Source organism: Pan troglodytes, chromosome 7 (assembly GCF_028858775.2).
Source record: "Pan troglodytes isolate AG18354 chromosome 7, NHGRI_mPanTro3-v2.0_pri, whole genome shotgun sequence".
Lineage (NCBI taxonomy): Eukaryota > Metazoa > Chordata > Mammalia > Primates > Hominidae > Pan > Pan troglodytes.
The window spans coordinates 112,603,657-112,624,578 of NC_072405.2; the positions used below are offsets into that span (position 1 = coordinate 112,603,657).

General features: G+C 37.6%; 1 protein-coding gene across 25 annotated transcripts in view; it reads right to left on the reverse strand.

The window, feature by feature from the left end:
- Positions 1–20,922, reverse strand: part of UBR5 (ubiquitin protein ligase E3 component n-recognin 5) — a 159,671-nt gene that overhangs the window by 97,600 nt on the left and 41,149 nt on the right. For 23 of the 25 annotated variants that reach the window (XR_010159302.1, XR_010159306.1, XR_010159307.1 and 20 more), the window contains exons 2-5: positions 10,809–10,853; positions 10,356–10,437; positions 9,821–9,897; positions 9,303–9,422 (exon numbers count right to left, since the gene is read on the reverse strand). Coding sequence is in view for 13 of the 25 variants with exons in the window: in XM_016959749.3 (XP_016815238.1) it covers positions 9,303–9,422; positions 9,821–9,897; positions 10,356–10,437; positions 10,809–10,853 (324 nt within the window). In the remaining 12 variants the exon portion in view is untranslated. The remainder of the gene's footprint in view (positions 1–9,302; positions 9,423–9,820; positions 9,898–10,355; positions 10,438–10,808; positions 10,854–20,922) is intronic. The other 2 variants (XM_016959752.4, XM_063816511.1) reach the window with 1 other exon arrangement.

Here is a 20,922-nt window from a genome sequence, read left to right on the forward strand (position 1 = left end):
CAGACAACCTACAGAATGAGAGAAAATATTTGCAAATCATATATCTGATAAGAGGATAATATCCAGAATATATAAATAACTCCTACAACTCAACCAAAAAAAAATTAAATAGCCTAATTAAAAAATGGGCAAAGGACGTGAAATGACATTTCTCCAAACATGATATATAAATGGCCAACAAGCAAATGAAAAGATGTTTAACACCATTAATCATCAGAGAAATCCAAACCAAACTACAACAAGAGATTAACTAATGCTGATTAGGATGGCTACTATCAAGAAAAAAAAATTACAAGTGTTGCAAGTATGTGTAGAAACTGGAACCCATGTGCACTGTTGGTGGGATTGTAAAATGGAACAACCACTTTTGGAAAACAATATGGAGATTCCTCAAAACATTAAAAGAACTACCATATGATCCAGCAATTGCACTTCTGGTATATATTCGAAAGAATTGAAACCAGGGTCTTAAAGAGATACTTGCAAACCCATGTTCAAAGCAGCATCATTCACAATTGCCAAGTGGTAGAAGCTACCCAAATGTCCAACAAAATGTGATACATACATACAATAGGGTATTATTCAGCTTTTAAAAGGAAATCCTATCACATGCTACAACATGGATGAACTTTCAAAACATTATGATAACTGAAATAAGCCTGTCACCACAAAAAAAAAAAAAAAAAAACTCAGTGGTTCCACTTATATGAGGCATCTTAAATAGACATTCACAGAAACAAAGTAGAATTGGTGGCTGCCAGGGACTAGAGGGAGAGAAAAAAAGAGCTGTTGTTATTTAACGGGTATAAAGTTCCAACTTCACAAGATGAAAAAGTTCTAGAAAGCTGTTTCACAACAACAGTGTGGACATACTTAACACTACTAAACTGTATATACTTAAAAAGGATTATAATGGTAAATTTTATGGTTTTACAATTAAATTTTAAATTCACTTAAAACTGAAGTTGTATTAAAGTACTACTCTAGAAAGTAGACATGTTTTCTTTTCAAGTTATATATTAAAACAATTATGCATCAGAAAACAACAAAGAACGAATGAAACACAAATAGGAATAAAATCAACTACTAATCAACTACTTGTGCGCCTACAGTCCCAGCTACTTAGAAGGCTGAGGAAGGAGGACTGCTTGAGCCCAGGAAGTTGAGGCTGTGGTGAGCTATCAACACACTACTGCACTACAGGCTGGGTGGCAGAGTGAGACTCTGTCTCTAAAATAAGTTTTTAAAATTGTTTTTAAAATTAAAAATCAACTATTGGCTGGGTGTGGTGGCTCACACCTATAATCCCAGCACTTTGGGAGGCTGAGATGGGCGGATCACTTGAGGTCAGGAGTTCGGGACCAGCCTAGCCTACCTGGTGAAACCCCAGCTCTACGAAAAATATAAAAATTAGCCAGGCTTGGTGGTGGGTGCCTGTAGTCTCAGCTACTTGGGGGGACTGAGGCAGGAGAATCACTTGAACCCAGGAGGCAGAGGTTGCAGTGAGCCAAGATCGCACCACTGCACTCCAGCCTGGGTGACAGAGTGAGACTCTGTCTCCAACAACAACAACAAAAATCAACTATTAAATCAGCACTTTTACTTCATAGTTTCCTATGAGTTTTAAAAACTAAGTCTTTCAGGAAAAACTATCTTCAGTCATTTTTTAAAACATTCAAGAGCTAAATATGTAAATTATTTCAATGTGAAAACAGGAAAAACCACATTAAAGAGCCTTAAAATGATATAATTGTAACTATATATACCAGTTTGCCTATGATAGTGCCAGTTTAAGCCTATTGGCTAAGCCTAACTATTAATTTCACTCAAAAACGTCCCTGTTCAGACAATAAATTATATGGCCATCATAGATTAAAGGGAAGACTCCATATTTTCACTAAGAAATCCATCACCATTTTTTTCCACAAGCAAGTACTATTACAAGCCTGATCAGAAATAGTATCCAAGTACACATCTGCTCCTGGGCAGACCTTACAAGCACCTCAAACTCATATCTCCATGAGAGGTAGATAAGCTACGTAAACAAGGGAAGCCAAGATAACAGGGAAGACAGGAGACTATCTGCCTATCTAAAAACACTCAAATTCTTTTCTATAAGCACTGCTGATTTAATCCATTACACCACCAGCAGCTGCCAGTTTACAATCTCTGCTACACAAGCCCTCCATTGAGTTTAAAGACAACCGTCAAAATATCTCTCCAGTTTCTCCATTCACCTGACTGTTACCATAGAGAATACAGGTATTCCCACTCTGGCCTGCTGTGTGCAGTGTTTTCTCCTATCAGAATCCAAACCACCTACCAGTCCCCGTACGCCAATCGCCATTAACATTCCTCTAACCAGCTCACTATCTATATAAAGATTAATGTGTTAAACTAAGCATATTCTAATAGAGGTCTATTGGTAGTCACAAAAGACAGTACTGGAATCAGTTGATTCCTTTTATCTATAATTACAGTGAGCAACATAATTTTTAATATTAAACTAACAAGTACTGGGAAAACCTGTTTCTACTTTCTGTGGTTTGCTTATCAAATTAATCCTACAATTTTGATCCCGTTATACAGTTCTCAAGGTACACAGAATGACTCAAAATGAACTAAGGATATCATACCTAGTATGGAATTAGTCCACAGCTTGCAAACTTAAAGCCCATGGGCCAAGTCTTGTCCATATAGGTAGCTGGTTTAAAATGTGTATTTATCATCAAAAACAAGGAAAAGTCTGAGAAACGGTCACAGTCAAGAGGAATCTAATGAGAAAGAGTGACTAAATATAATGTGGAATCCTGGATGGGATCTTAGAACAGAAAAAGGACATTATGAAAAACTAAGGAAATGTGAATAACCTATGGATGACTTTAGTATCACCATTCATTAATTGTAACACATGTACCATACTAACATTAGATTTTAATAATATTGGAAACTAGACATGGGGTACATGGGAACTCTCAGTATGATGTTTGAAATTTTGTCAATCTAAAACCATAGGCTGGGTTCACGCCTGTAATTCCAGAACTTTGAGAGACCAAGATGGGCAGATCTTGAGCTCAGGAGATCAAGACTAGCCTGGGCAACCTGTCAAAACCCAGTCTCCACAAAAAAATAATTAGCTGGGCATGGTGGTGCATGCCTGTAGTCCCAGCTACTTGAGAGGCTGAGGTAGGAGAATGGCTTGAGCCCAGGAGGCGGAGGCTGCAATAAGCCAAAATCATGCCACTGCATTCCAACCCGGGTGACAGAGCCAGATCCTGTCTCAAAAAAAAAAAAAAAAACCTATCCTAAAATAGTTTATTTTTAAAATGTACATAACATGTATGCACACACAAGTCTGAATGATGTGACTGTGTGTATGTGTATATTTATTTCCATGAAAATATCAATTAGTCCCAACATTTAAGATAAGAGATTATCACACAATCCAGATTTGCAGGTTTTCTTGGGACAAAATAAGGCAGGGAGGGACACAAGGATTTGAATTTGCCAACCATGGCCCTGTATTCTCCTATAGACAAAACCAGTTTACCAGCAGCCTCCTTGAAAAATGGGGCCTGCTACAAACTGTCTTACCCACCTGAAGGGGGCCTTCAACTATTTGCAAGTAAAATTATACATTTCAATTCACGTACTATTAGCTCAGATTAAACCCTAAAGGAATATGGTAGCTCAAATCAATGAAAAGCAGCTTATACCTATCATCTATTGTTCAACGGTCACAGAATAGGAACTTTCGATACAGGTCCATTTTCACCTCACTATTTATTAAACAAAAATAAACTCCCTTCTCTACCCCAAATAAATCTGGTGCTCTTACCCTTAAGCTGGTTTAAAATGAGTTAAAAAAAAAATACCTAGGAGATTTTTGAAATACCTTGCAGGATAAACTTGAAGTAATTACTAAAGAAAGAAAACAGTAGCAGCTAGAAATCTTTAGCACACAAATCTGACAATTAGCAAAATCTTCTAAGGAAAAAAACATTAAATGGACCAGTATGTATTCCTAAAAATAATCAGTCAAAATAAATGATCAATTCTCAATTATCCATGCTGGCCGGGCATAGTGGCTCATGCCTGTTACCTCAGCACTTTGGGAAGTTGGGGCAGGCAGACTGTTCGAGGTCAGGAGTTCAAGACCAGCCTGGGCAACATGGCAAAACCCTGCTCTACCAAAAATACAAAAATTAGCAGGGTGTGGTGGGGCATGCCTGTAGTCCTAGCTATTTGGGAGGCTGAGGTGGGAGGAACACTTGAGGCTGCGAAGTCAAGGCTGCAGTGGGTCAAGATCACATGACTGCAATCCAGCCTGGGCAACAGAGGGAGATCCTGTCTCTCAAAAAAAAAAAAAAAAAAAAAATCCACGCTAAAAAACTGTACCAATAATCCCAAACTCTTTAAAAATGTGGCTCTCAAAGAGACTATTCACTTCCTGATCCAGGACAACTCCCAGCAGCAAAAGTGAGCAGGCCTAGACTCTGCAGGACAGGAGTGAGGACCAAGGTCTCTGGGGACAGTCTCTTTCATATTGCATTGTATTTGGTAAATCTGTGGTTTAAAGACTCCCCTTTGAGGACTCAAGATTTGCCTGTCCTAGATTCCCCAATACATGTTATAAATTGCAAGCTTCTCTAAAGTTAATTGTAATTAACACAGAAATTGAAAAACAAAAAAAAAAAAGAGCAATGTACAAATCAAGGAAACACATTTACCATAAAGGAAAATATGTGTGACTGTAAAAAAAAAATTTGATTTACAAAATAACTTAATCACAATTTCACCTTCAACAAACTGCAAAGATTTTTCATACAGCCCAAGAGAAACAATCAGAATTTAACTGCTTATACTTTGTAAACATCTGCAAACTCAAATATAAGTAAACAAATCACTGGCATCAAGTTGATCAGGAGGCACTATGACATTTTACAGTATTGCAATCATGGACCTAATGCTTAAAGAACGCTTACACAGTCTGTTCTGGCAGAGAGAACAGAGGCACAAAGAGGGGTTTACGGGGAGTGTAAGAAATGGGTAAGGGGACTCAGAAAACTAAGGATTCTGTCTGCATTTTAAAGTCTTAAAATTAGCCCTAATCTTCTTCAGAGTAGGTCTACAGAGGTTTTATTCAAACATTATTATATTTGTTGTATATTTTTATTAACAAAGTCACAAAATTCTACCATTCTACTTTAGTCATTCTGTCATACATTCTATTATAATTGGTTATTTCCAAGTTTTAAGAGGATTTAAGCCTAAGACAATTTGAGCAACATAATAAGAGAAATGGGTTATAAACTGGAGAATAAAACAAATATCCATGAGACTATAATGATGTAAATAACATGAGAGAAAAAGAAATAAATAGAATAAAAAATAAGGCCAGGCGTGGTGGCTGACACCTGTAATCCTAGCACTTTGGGAGGCTAAGGCAGGGAGATCACTTGAGGTCAGGAGTTCAAGACCAGCCTGGCCAACATGGTGAAACCCTGTCTCTACTAAAAATACAAAACTTAGCCAAGCGTGGTGGTGGGCGCCTGTAATTACAGCTACTCAGAAGTCTGAGGCACGAGAATCACTTGAACCCAGAAGCAGAGGTTGCAGTGAGCTGAGATCATGCCACTGCACTCCAGCCTGGGCGACAGAGGGAGACTCTGTCTCAAATTAGATAGATAAATAAATAAATAATGGGCCGGGTGCAGTGGCTCAGGCCTGTAATCCCAGCACTTTGGGAGGCCGAGGCAGGTGGATCACGAGGTCAGGAGATCGAGACCGTCCTGGCCAAACATGGCAAAACCCTGTCTCTACTAAAAATACAAAAAAATTACCTGGGCATGTTGGTGAGCACCTGTAGTCCCAGCTACTCGAGAGGCTGAGGCAGGAGAATGGCATGAACCCAGGAGGCGGAGCTTGCAGTGAGCCGAGATCGCGCCACTGCACTCCAGCCTGGGTGACAGAGTGAGACTCCGTCTCAAAAAAAATAAATAAATAATAAAAAAAAGTAAACAAATAAAGAAATGGGGTAGAGGAGGGAAAGTTCTTCCTTACAGTTGAATTCCAATTAATAAATGTAAAAGAAATGATAATTTTTTTTAAAAAATCACCATTTGGCCAACACCACAGTAACAACTGATTCAGACAAAAAAAGAATCATCAATAAATGCTAAACTCAGTGAGCAAAAGTATGATGAGGAAGAGGATATTTGCAGAGTCACAAAGTATCTCCCCACAAAATGCATATTAATGAAAAATGGGAAAATAGTAACTTTATAGTGGAGAAACAGGTGAACACCATCTTAACTAATCACAGGACACCTCCTTTCCAGTAATAAAACAACAGTAACATCACATGCCACCTGATATGATGCACTGAAAAGGGCACATCATCACTTCTGTGGTATTCTTGCAAAAAATGTATCACTTGAGTTTAATCACGAGAAATGATAAACAAATCCAAACATTCTACAAAATAACCACTGGTTTTTCAAACTCATCAGGGCCAGAAAGATAAAGACTGAGGATCTGGCCCAGATTAGAGGAAACTAAAGAAGCATGGCTGCTTAGGGAACATAGTGAGAGACCCTGTCTCCACAAAAAATTTAAAAATTACCTACAAAACTTTAAAAAGTTAGCCAGGTGTGGTGGTGGCCCATGCCTATGTCCTAGCTACTTGGGAGGCTGAGGCAGGAGGATTGCATTAAGTCCAGGAGTTCAAGGTTATAGTGACTTATCATTGTGCCACTGCCCTCCGGCCTGGACAACAGAACAAGATCCTATCTCTATTTAAAAAAAAAAAAAAAAAAAAAGCAGCAGCAGCAGCAGCATGACAACTCAATGCAACTGGGATCCTGGACTGAATCCTGGACAAAAGGGTATTAGTGGACAACTGGAGAAACTTAAATAAACTCTGTATATTCATCAGTGATCAATGTTAATTTCTTGGTTTTGATAATATGATTATGTAAATGTAAAACATTAACACTTACGGAAGCTGGGTGCGACGTACACATAAATTATTTGTGCTATTTTTGCAAACTTTTTATAAGGTCAAATTATTTCAAAATGAAAAATAAAATTTAAAAATAAATAAGAGTAGGCTGGGTGCGGTGGCTCAGGCCTGTAATCCCAGCACTTTGGGATGCTGAGATGGGTGGATCACCTGAGGTCCGGAGTTCAAGACCAACCTGGCCAAAATGGTGAAACCCTGTCTCTACTAAAAATACAAAAATTAGGAGGGCGTGGTGGCACGCGCCTATAGTCCCAGCTACTTGGGAGGCTGAGGCTGGAGAATTGCTTGAACCCGGGAGGTGGAGGTTGCAGTGAGTCGAGATCGTGCCACTGCACTCCAGCCTGGGTGACAGAGCAAGACTCTGTCTCAAAAAAAATTAAAAATTAAAAAATAAAAACTAAATAGAGTATAGGATTAGGAACAAATGCCAGTATATAAACTGATAAGCAAAACCTGGGATGAGCAGACTTTTACTGTAAAGGGCCAAATCATAAATAGTTTATGCTTTGGAGGCTAGTCTGTCCCAACTACTCATCTCTGCTGTTATAGTACAAAGACAGCCACAGATAATAAGTATGGCTGTCTTTCAATAAAAACTGGGGTGGCTGGATTTGGCATGCAGGCTATACTTTACCGATCCTTAAACTAAACAAAAAAATGTTCATCTTTAAGAAAGGTACTATTTGGCAATAGTATAACTGGTAATACTTATTCTTAAATATAATCAAAAATTTTTCAGTTTTATCACATGAAATAAAATTTCATGTTATTACATGCTATTTTCAGAATTCTTTATCATATACTGTGTGCCTAGGACCATTAAAAGAGCACATATAACATTTTAATAAAGACAAGAGCTATATTTAGTATAGCTAAAGGATGTACTCAACTAAAAACTTTCCTCACATTCTAAAATAAATTTAGTTCAGCATGAAAACACAAACGCAAAGAAAGTAATCATTTTGGTATCCCCCCCACAACCTTTTTTTTTTTTTTGAGACGGGGGTCTCTCATTTCCATTGCCCAGGATGGCATACAGTGGCATTATCATGGCTCACTGCAGCCTCAACTTCCTGGGCTTAGATGATCCTCCCACCTCAGCCTCCTGGGTAGCTAGGACTACAGGCATGCGCCACCACATTCAGCTACATTTTTGTATTTTTAGTAAAAATGGCATTTTGCCATGTTGCCCAGGCTGGTCTTAAACTCTGGGACTCAACAGATCCACTCACCTTGGCCTCCCAATGTGCTGAGAGGTGTAAGCCACCACACCCAGGCCCAATTTTCAAATCTAACTTACTTTACCTACCAATTTGTGGTCTGGAGGGAAAAAAGCCAAACACTTCCTCCTCCATTTAATTATATTTTGAAACTAGTTACATTGCTTCTAGTTTTCTGTGATCAGCCTTCGAACACGTGGTGACTGAAGTAGCATAATCTAATCATTCTGGGTATTTTCAGAAAATCTGGCCATTCAAGAATCAAGGTATAAAATGAGTAAAAGCATCTGACTTTAAATTTGTATATGGTTTCTTTAGTTTAACAGTATATAAACTTTAGATAAAAGTGTCTGAGTGCAATGCCTCAGACGTGTAATCCCAAAACTTTGGGAGGCCAAAGCAGGAGAATCACTTGAGGCCAGGAGTTCAAGACCAGCCTGGGCAACACAGCAAGACCCTATCTCTACAAAAAAATAAAAGTAATAAAATAAATAACGTTTAATTACATCATTTACAAACTTCATTAAACTGATTCAGAAAGAACTACCAGAGTTGGATGCCAGAAATAAATAAATAGGATCAGGAACAAACGCCAGTATATAAATTGACAAGCAAAACCTGGGATGAGCAGACTTTTACTGTAAAGGGCCAAATCATAAATAAGTTTATGCTTTGGAGGCTAGTCTGTCCCAATTACTCATCTCTGCTGTTATAGTACAAAGAATAAGTTGTACCAAGAATAAGTTGTAAGAGAGGACCAAAGATAAAATCATTTAAAATTTTAAATGAAATAAATGGCGTGACATTATAAACATATGTAAACATTATATACATTTTTTAAAGGTCAAGAGCCTAGATTAATTGTAATTAGCCTGTGTGAGTTATTTTTATCATGGTGGCTCGCCCTGAGCAATATGAACTCCTGCCCAGAGTTCAGGAGAATTTTCTCACTCCATCACTAGATAGAATATTGAAGATGATCATTCAGACTGAGAGCACTCACAGGAAGATGATACAGACCATCTGTAAGATGGTGCCTTCAACTGGCCACAACTTACCCTAAGGTGTTGCCTGCCAGCCTGCCTAGAGTCTCAGAACCTGAGAGAAACCATGGAGAGTCGCTTGTCCTACCAGGCCTTGACGTCCTCCCTGCCCCCGAGTTGCTGTTCAACTTTGACCTGGGGGAAAACAAGAGGTAAATTTTTGAAGACCAACATTTTTTACAACCCTGTTATTTCAAATTGCATTGCTTAATTTGGAAATGATCTATAAAATCATTTCAGTTAAAGAGCAGATTTGACTTGGTACCTACTAAACACGTAATATCATTCTTCTGGTAACCTGTTTCTGTTAAGTGATAACTGACTCCTCTGCTACTTTTAATGTTAGTACTTTGGGCTGTGAATCATCGCTTGCATAAAGATTAAAATTAAACTAGAAAGCAATAGTTTCACTGTTTTAAAAGATCTAATTTTCTGTGATGCTTTAAGTTGAGGGTTACCAAAATCAAAACACAGGTTTAATATAATACCTAAGAGCTAAATACATATTAAATAGAAAGGACATAATATCTTACCCATCATTATTATCAGGTTTACCCAATTCCAATCTGTCTGGCTGTACTGAAAAACCAATCCTGCAAACTCTACCATCCTAAAAGCAAAGAAAACAGAAAAAATTATCCAAGTAAAAATGTGTATTAAAATTTGAATTTATTCAACAAAGAGATTCTGTGCCCATCACTGTCAATTCAGAAGACGATAAATAAACTTCCTTCCAAAAGGTGCTTACACCTGAGATGGGGAAATATGACATACATACATTATCAAGAAACCAGTCGAAAATAATTTACAACATCTCAATCTGACAAAATTCAAAGTAAGAAAATGACTGGATTTAGGAGACTCCCCTATTCTGTTACTAATTAGTTTCACACTCTGGCAAATCATGTAAGCTTTCTCTGGGCCAGAGGAGGAAAGAGAACTGGGAGCTCTTCAAGATAACTTTCAAGTAACTGCTGTTTTCCTGTTATAATGGAAGAGATACAATGATGCACAATTCTATTTTGACAGTTTATTTTTCATTTCTCTATCTTAGAGTGAATAATTTACCTCAAGAAGAAAGGCAGCATGATTTGGTCCCACCACACACTGTTTAATAGTAGCCTGTTCCAATACATTCAAAGGGGGGTGGCTGAGAGAAAAAAAGAAAAAGTTAAATTATTTTTTAATGGTAAATACATCATAGGGTTTACTCTTAAATACAATTAGAAAAAAATAGTTGGCAAAACCTATTTTTTAAACTAATATTTACTTCAAAGCAATAATTGAAAAATAATATCTCCATAATCATTTATATCTCCCTGTATGCCAGATTTAAAAAAAAAAGCATGAATGCAATCTATAATTCAAATAAGCCCAACTCATAAAAAGTTGATAGATTAAAAGATTCTTAAAGTCTAATAATCACATTAATCTTAATCATATCAGGCTGCCGCCTAAATGAGTTTTTTCTTAATAAAGAAAAATTGTTGTCAGAAGATTTAAATATTTTAAAACTCTTACCTGTTTAAATTATATTTGTTCAGCTTCTCAGAAACTTCTCGTAACCTTTAAAACAAAACATTAACAAACCACGTGTACAGATCTTTTGTAAACAAATACTTCAGACAGGTACTTGTACCATTATTTTGGTAATTTCCAATAGTAGTACACAAAACAACTGCTATGGTAAGAATGTTTTTCATATTTTCATTTTTGTCCCGAAAAGATCACAAGCAGACTCTGCAATTCCGTTCCCTCACCACCCCATTTGCAACCTCAGTAACAATGATAATCGTATTAATCCCATTTTCCCATTAATCCCAGGTGAGAAAACTGAAGCTTCTAGAGTTTATAGAAATGGTAGCATAAAGTTGGTAGCTGAACCAATGCCCAACCAAAGGCTCAATTGTTTAAAAAAACAAAACGAAACAAAAACTGTGTTATCCATGTCAAGAGATTCTTGAGTGCACATGGATATCATGAAATGAAAACAGAAAGCCTAATTGACTTAAGGTATCATCTCAAGTTCTTGAACGGTCTTATAGCACAAAATTGAACAAACCAGATCATCAATGTCCTTATCTATATAAAGTAAGGATAACCCCTCCCATTTCTAACAGCATTTAAAACAGTATTGAACAGATTTAGAAAAACCCCAAAGGGCTACATAACAAAGAGATATTAACTTGTATTTTCTGTTATGATTTTGTTGTTTCTCTTAAGAAAACAGTCTTGAATGTAAAACACTATAATAGCTAAATTAAACTAGGTATTTTGTCAACCTAAGAAAGTCATTTTACAATGTAAAGATATAATCAAATGCAGAGATTTTAAGCAATTCTATTAAGTTATCAAAAAAAAAAACCACTGCCTGATCTGATCTTTTAAAACCTTTTTCAGAAATAATTCTTGTAAAAGTAAACTGAGAATTTTAGAAAGCAATGGGAAAAATCAGAACATTAAATCAATAGAAAAGTCCATGAATTCTGCTCTCTAAAGAGTCACAAAAATGAATAAAATCAAATTTCAATCATTTGTACTAACAGACAAAAATGTTATACATACTCCAAAAATAAATGACGTTAAAGCCAGTTTAGGGCTTAAAAACTGCCACAAAGCATATATAATCTAACCTAATTATTTCAGTAAGAGAAAATAACCTAATTATTTCAGTAAGAGATTCAATTAGGAGTCAGCTGTTCCATAACTTTATCCTGTAAGTTCTATCATCCTAGTGAACAGCATCTTTCAAAGGCGTACAGTAACTGTCTAATATTGAATTGCATTCAGTAACTGAAATAACTTTTTTTTTTTTTTTTGAGTCTCGCTCTGTTGCCCCAGCTAGAGTGCAATGGTGCGATCTCGGCTCACTACAACCTCCATCTCCTGGGTTCAAGTGATTCTCGTGCCTCAGCCTCCCGAGTAGCTGGAATTACAGGTACCCGCCACCACACCTGGCTAATTTTTGTAATTTAGTATAGATGGGGTTTCGCCATTTGGGCCAGGCTGGTCTCAAACTCCTGACCTCAATAGATCCACTCGCCTTGGCCTCCCAAAGCGCTGGGATTACAGGCATGAGCCATGACGCCCAGCCTAAAGTAACTTTCAAATGCGGCCATATTTTATTTCTCTCTGAAGAAGTAGATACTTACTGGTGACCTTATTCTCACTCCTAAAGAACAGCATCTGATCATTTGTGATTTGGCCCCCAGAAAAATACATTTTCATTTTTGTAGCCCAGTTTTGCATTTACTTCCATTAACAAAACATGTTTTCATTAGTTCAAGAAAGTTAAGCTTTTTCAAAGAATTCCAGTTTGCCCATTTACAAAGCACACTTCTGTGTTCCAAGATAAAACACCTTAAGGGTAATGTATTGTGGAACCCATGAGCTCTAAGAGAAGGCTGACTAGAAAATAGGGAGAAGATAAACAAGGGTGGGTCTGCTCTGCAGAGTAACAGCAGCCTTTAGAACACCCCAAGAAGCAGCAGGAGCTCTCACTTCCCCGGGTCCACATTTACTATGAGTAACCACAGTAGTGACACTTTCAGAAGATAACTTGTTCATTGGCATGCAACTAAACTCATTCATTTCCATTCCTTTGTTAGTAGCTCAAAACTTGTCTCCAGAGCTCTCGCAAAATATATAGCATTGGGAGAGAAAAATAATTGTCAAGGCCTTTTTCAAAACCGGACAATGCCTGAGATTAAGAATTAAATGTTGTTTCCACAGCTCCAAATATTCCAGACAATTATTTGTTAAACTAAAGTAAGCTTTGAGGATATGAGAATGCTAAAAAATATTTAAACTCAAGAACTCAACAGCTAATTTCAGGCTATCTGGGGAGATAGCACAAATGGTTACTGCTATCAATTAAATTTTCTAATCTTAAAAGTCCTGGTGAGACCCCTAACCACATCTGAAATACATGTCTGAAATGCACATCAATTTGTACTGGAAACAATGCCACCGAATAGCAAGAAATCCGGGGTTTACTCCCAGCTCATCTACTACTACCTGGACTCACTAAAAGTCCACTAGGTCCCAAGTTCTCATCTATGTGAGGGAGAACTCTTTTAGTCATCTCCGGTTCTGAAAATTCTTATTCCTGAAATTCTTATTTTTTGTTTTTTGCCTCTTTGGAGACTGGGTCTCACTCTGTCGCCCAGGCTGGAGTGCAGTGGTCCAATCGTGGCTCACTACCACCTCAATCCCCCAGGCTCAATCTATCTTCCTGCCTTAGCCTCCTGAATAAACAGAACTACAGGTGCGCACCATCTCATCCAGCTAATTTTTGTATTTTTTGTAGAGACAGCGTTTTAGCATGTTGCCCAGGCTGGTCTTAAACTCCTGGGCTCAACGGATCTACTTGTCTTGGCCTCCCAAAGTGCTGGGATTACAGGCATGGGACATAGTGCCCAGCCTCAGTCCTGAAATGCTTATGAATATATGAAAAGCAAGTGTATCAATGGAAGATATATATGTAATGTTTACAATGAAATAGCACTATCATATTCAATTTTTATCGTACCCATTTGAAACTTTCAAATGGATTTTATACAGACATTTAGATTGCTTCCCCAAATATCAAATTTTAAAAAACTCTTAAATTCAGTCCACAGATTTACACAAAATGTATCATCCTTTCAAATCTCAAGAGAGTTATGACTAAACTGGGCCCTACAAATTAGTTTATATGAATCCAGATAACAGTAACAAATAAATCTTCACCCCAAAAAAATAAACTATATTTAAGAAGTATTTGATTATCTTTTACATTAGAGAGTCCTCAGTAGACAGGCAAATCAAAGAATCACTGCAGGCCTGTGATAACATTCGTTTAAATTTGCTAAATTATCCATGCTGTTCCCCTCCTTTAGCCAAAAAAAAAAACGGAAGTTTTTTTAGTTTGCTAATTATTCTATACAACAGAGATTCACCTACTTTAAAGGATCTTCATACAATGTTTACAATAGGCAATATTAACAAAAGTTTACCCTCTCTTTAAAATAAAAAGAAACTCACACTGAAGCTCACCAAATTCCATTTCAGAATAAATTTTTACACGTGGTTATGATGAAAAACAATTTTAAGATACAGCATGACATTAGAATATAACCTCACTGGCCAGGCACAGTGGCTCATGCCTGTAATCCCAGCACTTTGGGAGGCTGAGGTGGGCGGATCACCTGAGGTCAGGAGTTCAAGACATGCCTGACCAACATGGCGAAGCCTCGTTTCTATTAAAAATACAAAAATTAGCCGGGTGTGGTGGTGCACGTCTGTAGTCCCAGCTACCCGGGGGGCTGAGGCAGGAGAATCGCTTGAACCCGGGAGGCAGAGAGCCAGGATCAGTGAACCGAGATTGCGCCACCGCACTCCAGCCTAGGTGACAGAGCAAGACTCCGTCTTAAAAAAAAAAACACAAAGAAAATAACCTCATAATAGCATTTAATCTCATTCAAGGATAGATAGGTAGACAGGTGAACTTTGGTGAGGTGGTTGTAACACACAATGAATAGGTTAGCAAAAAGCTTCTGACAATCCTTGGGTACTCTACACTCCTATTTGCTACATTTATTCTATATTCTAATTAAATAAACTATTTCATTCCTTTAAATGTATAGATCACTTTACAGATCTAGAGGCTGAAATTTTTGTTTAAAGCAACAAAGTAAGGTAACAGCAAACTGATGTTAATTAACAGAGACAGGAAAACAGTGTAACGGTACTTGCTAGAAGCCAACATATTTCATTGCTATACTTGAAATCCCCTCTAATTTCAGTCTCATTCTCCCCAAATTTAACATTACAATTTCAAAGGTAATTTATCTTCTCACTGATTCTCAACTGGCAACAGCACTAAGTACAGGTTCTTCGGTTTCATAATTCTCTGCCTAACTCTAACATATAACATATCTGCATGTTCAAATACCCCTAAACTGGATTAAACCTGACAGAACCTTTCTTGCAGAATTTCTAAAGCAAAAAAAAAAAAAAAAAAACGTATAATTAAACCTTCAAAGGTTTCAATTCTCAAAGACAGAAAGGTATTTCTGACATCACATACTCTACAAGGTGATGGTTTCCATATACTTGGAACTGTTAAACAAGGTACATCCACTCATGTTTCGTGACTCTCAGCAATCACGTTAATGGCAAAAGTGGCATCATCTGCCACCAGTGCAGTTCCTTCAGTCTCATTCCACTTATTTCCCACCCAGTTCAAATGCCACCTCCTCCATGAACCTTTCCTGGTAGTTGTAATTTCCTTCCTACAGAAGTCTACAAATTCTCTCATATCTAGTCATTTGTGTTTCTATCCGAACTGTCTTCACAGACTCTAAGCAAAGACAGAATACAACTTGCCAAGTCTTTCCTTACCCCTCTGCTTTTCTGGATACAGTTCCAACAATGAAAAAAGTACATTACTGGTACGTAACTTATTTCAGAGGCAGAAAATGTTCCTGATCTTAATCTCAAAAAAACTAACTCTCCAGGTCTTCCGTCTCAAATTAAATACGTGAGCAGTGTGAATATACAGATTTAAGATAGTTTCCCATATAACTCTTAAAAGATCACTTACCATGGAAGGAAAAAAACATTAAGTAACTCAATAATCGTATTAGGAAACTGCCTTTAAAGTGACCCCACCGCACCCCAACTCTGGATATCCACTCATGGAATAAAACTTTTACATACCAATACAATTTTATTTTGAAGTAAAGGGCTTAATAATTCATGCAAAGAACCAACAGATACAGTCAATGAAGGTTACCTACAATACTAAATCACAGACTCCTGTAGAAAGTCTTCAAATTCACCTCTTGTCATCCATGTTGGAGAAAGCAGGTATTGCCAAAACAAAAATGCAGTACATGTAAAAAATCTGTGACCAGATAAATTCTGCTAGAAAAAGAAATACTGTAAGAATATTTCTGGCATTTCTCCAAAGGCAAACCATCTAAATCTTAAAGCCTAAGTCTTGGAGTGGTGGTCTTGCCTATACCATTTTTTTTTTTTTTTGGAGCAACTATTGTGTACTATATAGATAGTAGAGACAAGCACCTTTCTAAAAAGACAACCTATCTCTAACCACAGAACATGGTCCGCAGTTAAATTATCATGCACTTTCTTAAGTAAACAGGCAGTCAGTCCTCAATTTTTACACAGTTCTTTTAAACAACTCTTGCACCATACCACAAACACTGACACTTCTTAAATGCTGCTTCTCATGCCAACTGTTTCACGTTATCACTGATATCAATAAATTCAAACTATCACGTGGGGTGGTCCCACCTGCCAGCCACTATAGCTAGGGAAAAAGGCTACATAAACTTTGAGCCCTTTCTGATGATCATTTACTGGTGCCAACATCTAGAAGGCACATCCCCACTCCAGCCCCACCCCCAGCAAACTGAGATCCTGGGCTAGTTTATTCAATGCAAAGGGTATCCCAACCCCAAATCCCTTTTCACACAGTCCTGGAGGAAGCCAATGGCGAACCACCTAAGGCAAGTTCATAGGGGAGCCCTTTTAAGGAGATCTTTGTTATAAGACCTCCTATATAAACTGAGTCTTCGGCTTGTGCTGCATCATGGATTTGTTTCTGGGTGAAGGGAACAATGCCTTTCCCGCATGCACTCTGTATTACGACAAACATTAGGAGCTACCTTGGCCTATGAGGCTGGAATGACAAAGAGCCAGGAAGGATTATTCCTATAGCCTTAGAAGTATCCTTTCCCCCAGATGAATCACAATCTCACACAAATATATACACTCCACTGGGGTTGGGGCTAACATAGTCACACCAGCCTTCTGTTTGCCTCAGCCCAAGCAAGAAGCACCAACCCGTTAGAAATGAGTCTCTTCATCTGTGTATGAAAAACTTGCTCATTATATGCCTGAAAGTTGAATTAGACACTCAATTTTCAGACACATTTTTAAAAATCCATTTTTTAATGCTTGTATCTGAATTTAACCCTGATCTTCGGTACTCCAACTTTGGGATTTCATGGTGAAGGTAGGAAAATGAGAGATGTAATATAATTATTTTGACAACACACACAGAAAAAAAAAATCACTACATTTTCACATCAAAAAATGCCAGGAAGGCCATAATCTTGCAATAAATATACACAAAATTAGCTATATTTAAAACTCCCCATTTTGTCCTTAATTTTTCTCATCTCACAGTTGACCACAGGAAACTTAAGAGTTTAACAATGAGGAACCAATGAGTAAGACTGTTGTGATGGCCAAACAGGAACTAAAAATGTTACCAGGAACAAAAGAATTTAGGCTTCAAGAAAGCAAAGACCATATATGTTCATTTCTTTCTAGCTCTTTATAGGAGGGTTTTCTGTTTTCTTTTTTTTTTTTTCAAGGGGCACAGTCCTGCTCTGTCACCCAGACAGAGTGGTGGCGCAGTGGTGTAAGCACAGCTCACTGCAGCCTCAAACTCCTGGGTTCAAGAGATCCTCCTGCCTCACCTCCTGAGTAGGTGGGATTACAAGCACATGTCACCATACCAGGCTAATTTTTATTTTTTGTAGAGACGAGTGGGGTGGGTGAGGGTAGGGGGGAGGTGTCTTGCTATGTTGCACAGGCTGGTCTCAAACTCCTGGCTTCAAATGATCCTGTCTGCCTTGGGCTGCCAAAGACCTGTTATTACTGGTGTCAGCCATCATGCCCAGCCTAGGAGGGTTTTCTCTGAAAGTAAATCAGAACCTTTGGTTGTGGTGGAAAATGCATATAATATTATTTAACACAGTTGCCTCAGCAGCTTCCTTTCTTCACCTCTTACAAGGTTTGATTCTCAAACTTGTTAAATCTCAAGACCACTTTATACTCTTAAAAACTATTGAAGACCCCAAAAATCTTTTGTTTATGTGGGTTACATCTGTTGATAACACTAAAGTTAACCAATAAAATTTGTGAATATTTTAAAAATAAACTAACTACATATTGACATAAATTACCTACCTATAAAAAATTTTCCCAAAAATATTTGACAAGGGAGGCTGTTTTACATTTTTGCAAACCTCTTTATTATCAAGCTTCATATAAACTAGATTTCTCTGATCTGCTTCTGCCTTTATCTATCACAATATATTGTTTTGGTATATGAAGTATATGAAGAAAAGCTGGCCCTAGATAGAAAAGTTACAGAAAAGTGAGGTACATTTTAATATCCTTTCCAGATAACCACAGGTATTATTCTTTGATATTATACCAAAACTCAGCAAGTGATTTCTTAAAGGTTGAGAGCAATGTGGAAATCTGAAACCTATTAATGAACTTTGAATAACTCAAGTATGATTTTGTCATCTGGACCAGGATACACTGGTCATTCGGAAAACACTGATTTATTGACTGACACAGATACTCAAAAATCACATTTGCTAATGTTACTATCAATCTACAGTGTCAAACTCACAGTAATGGGTACAAGTTTCCCAAAATTCTAAAATTTGCTTGAAAGTTCAAATTTATCACTAGAAACAAATACCTTCATTGTTTTCTGTAAATTAACGGGCTTACTTGTTCATTTTCAAGAAAATGTCTGTTAAATATCCAAGTCTGAATAACCATTATTTGTCAGTCAGTCTCAAATAAAAATGGTTTCCATGAAGAAAGGGGCTTGTTTTAAAACGATCTTATGCTCAAAGGTATAGATTTAATAAAGTTAATAACTCCTACTGTTTCATCAAGGACACTTTGAAGTGAAACTGGCTTTTTCCCCTACAAGTACAAGAAAAGCAAAGAATACAATGACAATTAGTTGTACAGTTTGGTGCCACTGCTTTGATTTCTGCCAAAAAGCCAGTATTTTACCCACCACTGCTTTTAAACCACAGCACAGATGTCAAAATGGTGAAAAAGCCTCCGTTTTATTATAAAGACAGTTTTGACTTCAGAGCCCCTGTAAGACTCTTGGAGGTCCACAGACCACACTCCGAGAACTGCCATACTCTAAATGCACAGTGCCATTAAAGTGACCAATACTAAATCGACATTGGGGGGAAAATGAGTAATAATTCATTCTTCTTACTAAAACAGCCACAAATGCCAACCAAAATAACCTCCTACTTATATACCTTTTAAATGCTTCTCAAATTATGGATATTCTTTTTAGTCTCCCTCTGTGGCCCAAGCTGGAATGCAATGGTGTGATCTCAACTCACTGCAGCCTCCGCCTCCCGGGTTCTAGCGATTCTCCTGCCTCAGCCTCCTAAGTAGCTGGGATTACAAGCACACGCCACCACGCCTGGCTAATTTTTGTATTTTTAGTAGAGACGGGCTTTCGCCATGTTGGCCAGGCTGGTCTCGAACTCCCGAACTCAGGTGATCCACCCACCTCGGCCTCCCAGGGATATTCTTTTTAACTGATAGATATATTTATGGGGTGCATGCATACAACATGTACATGTACACAATGTGTATACATGTATACAATGTGTTAATAATCACATCAGGGTAATTGGGATTTCACCTCAAACATTTATCATTTGTGATAAGAACATTCCAAATCTTCTCTTCAAGCTATTTGGAAACATACAACAAATTATTGATAACTATAGTCACCATACTGTGCTACTGAACACTAGAACTTATTCCTTCTTAACTGTATTTTTGTACCCGTTAACCAACCTGTCTTCATCCTACCTTCCCCGCTACCTTTCCCAGCCTTTAGTAACCACCATTCTTTCTACTCTATACCTCTATGAGATCAACTTTTGATATATGGGATCATATATGGGATGATATATGGGATCATAGCTCCCACATATGAATGAGAACATGCAGTTTTTGTCTTCCTGTGCCTGGCTTATTTAACTTAATGTAATGTCCTCCTGGCTCATCCATGTTGTTGCAAATGACAAGATTTCATTATTTTTTATGGCTGAATAGTATTCCACTGTATATATACACCACATTTTTAACCAGTCATCTGCTGAGGGGACACTTAAGTTTTGATTCCCTATCTTGGCTATTGTGACTAGTGCTGCGATAAACATCTCTTAAATATACTGATTTCAATTCTTTTGGACATATACCCAGCAGTGGGACTGTTGGATCATATGGTGGTTCTATTTTTTAGTTTTTTGAGCATCCTCCATACTGTTTTCCATAACGGCTGTACTAATTTACATTCCCACCAACAGTATATGAGAGTTCTCCTTTCTCCACATTAAATTATGCATATCCTTTTTTTTTTTTTTTTTTTAAAAAGACAAGGTCTTACTATGTTGCCCAGGCCTCAAACTCCTGGACTCAAATGATCCTCCCACCTCAGCCTCCCCAGTAGCTGAGACTATGGACGCATTCCACCATGGCCAGCATTGGATATTCTCTGATACTACATCAAAACTCAACAAGTCATAGTTCCTCAAAAATTAGTTACAATGTTAAATCTGAAGCCCTATCAATGAATTTTTCATACTGTTATAAAAATCTATTGGTCTAATCCTGTACTTTGAATACACTGTTTGTCCATGCCTGATTCTGGGTTGTTAGTTTTTTTTTTTTTTGAGACGGAGTCACAGAGTCTCGCTTTGTCGCCCAGGCTGGAGTGCAATGGCACGATCTTGGCTCACCGCAACCTCTGCGTCCCTGGTTCAAGCGATTCTCC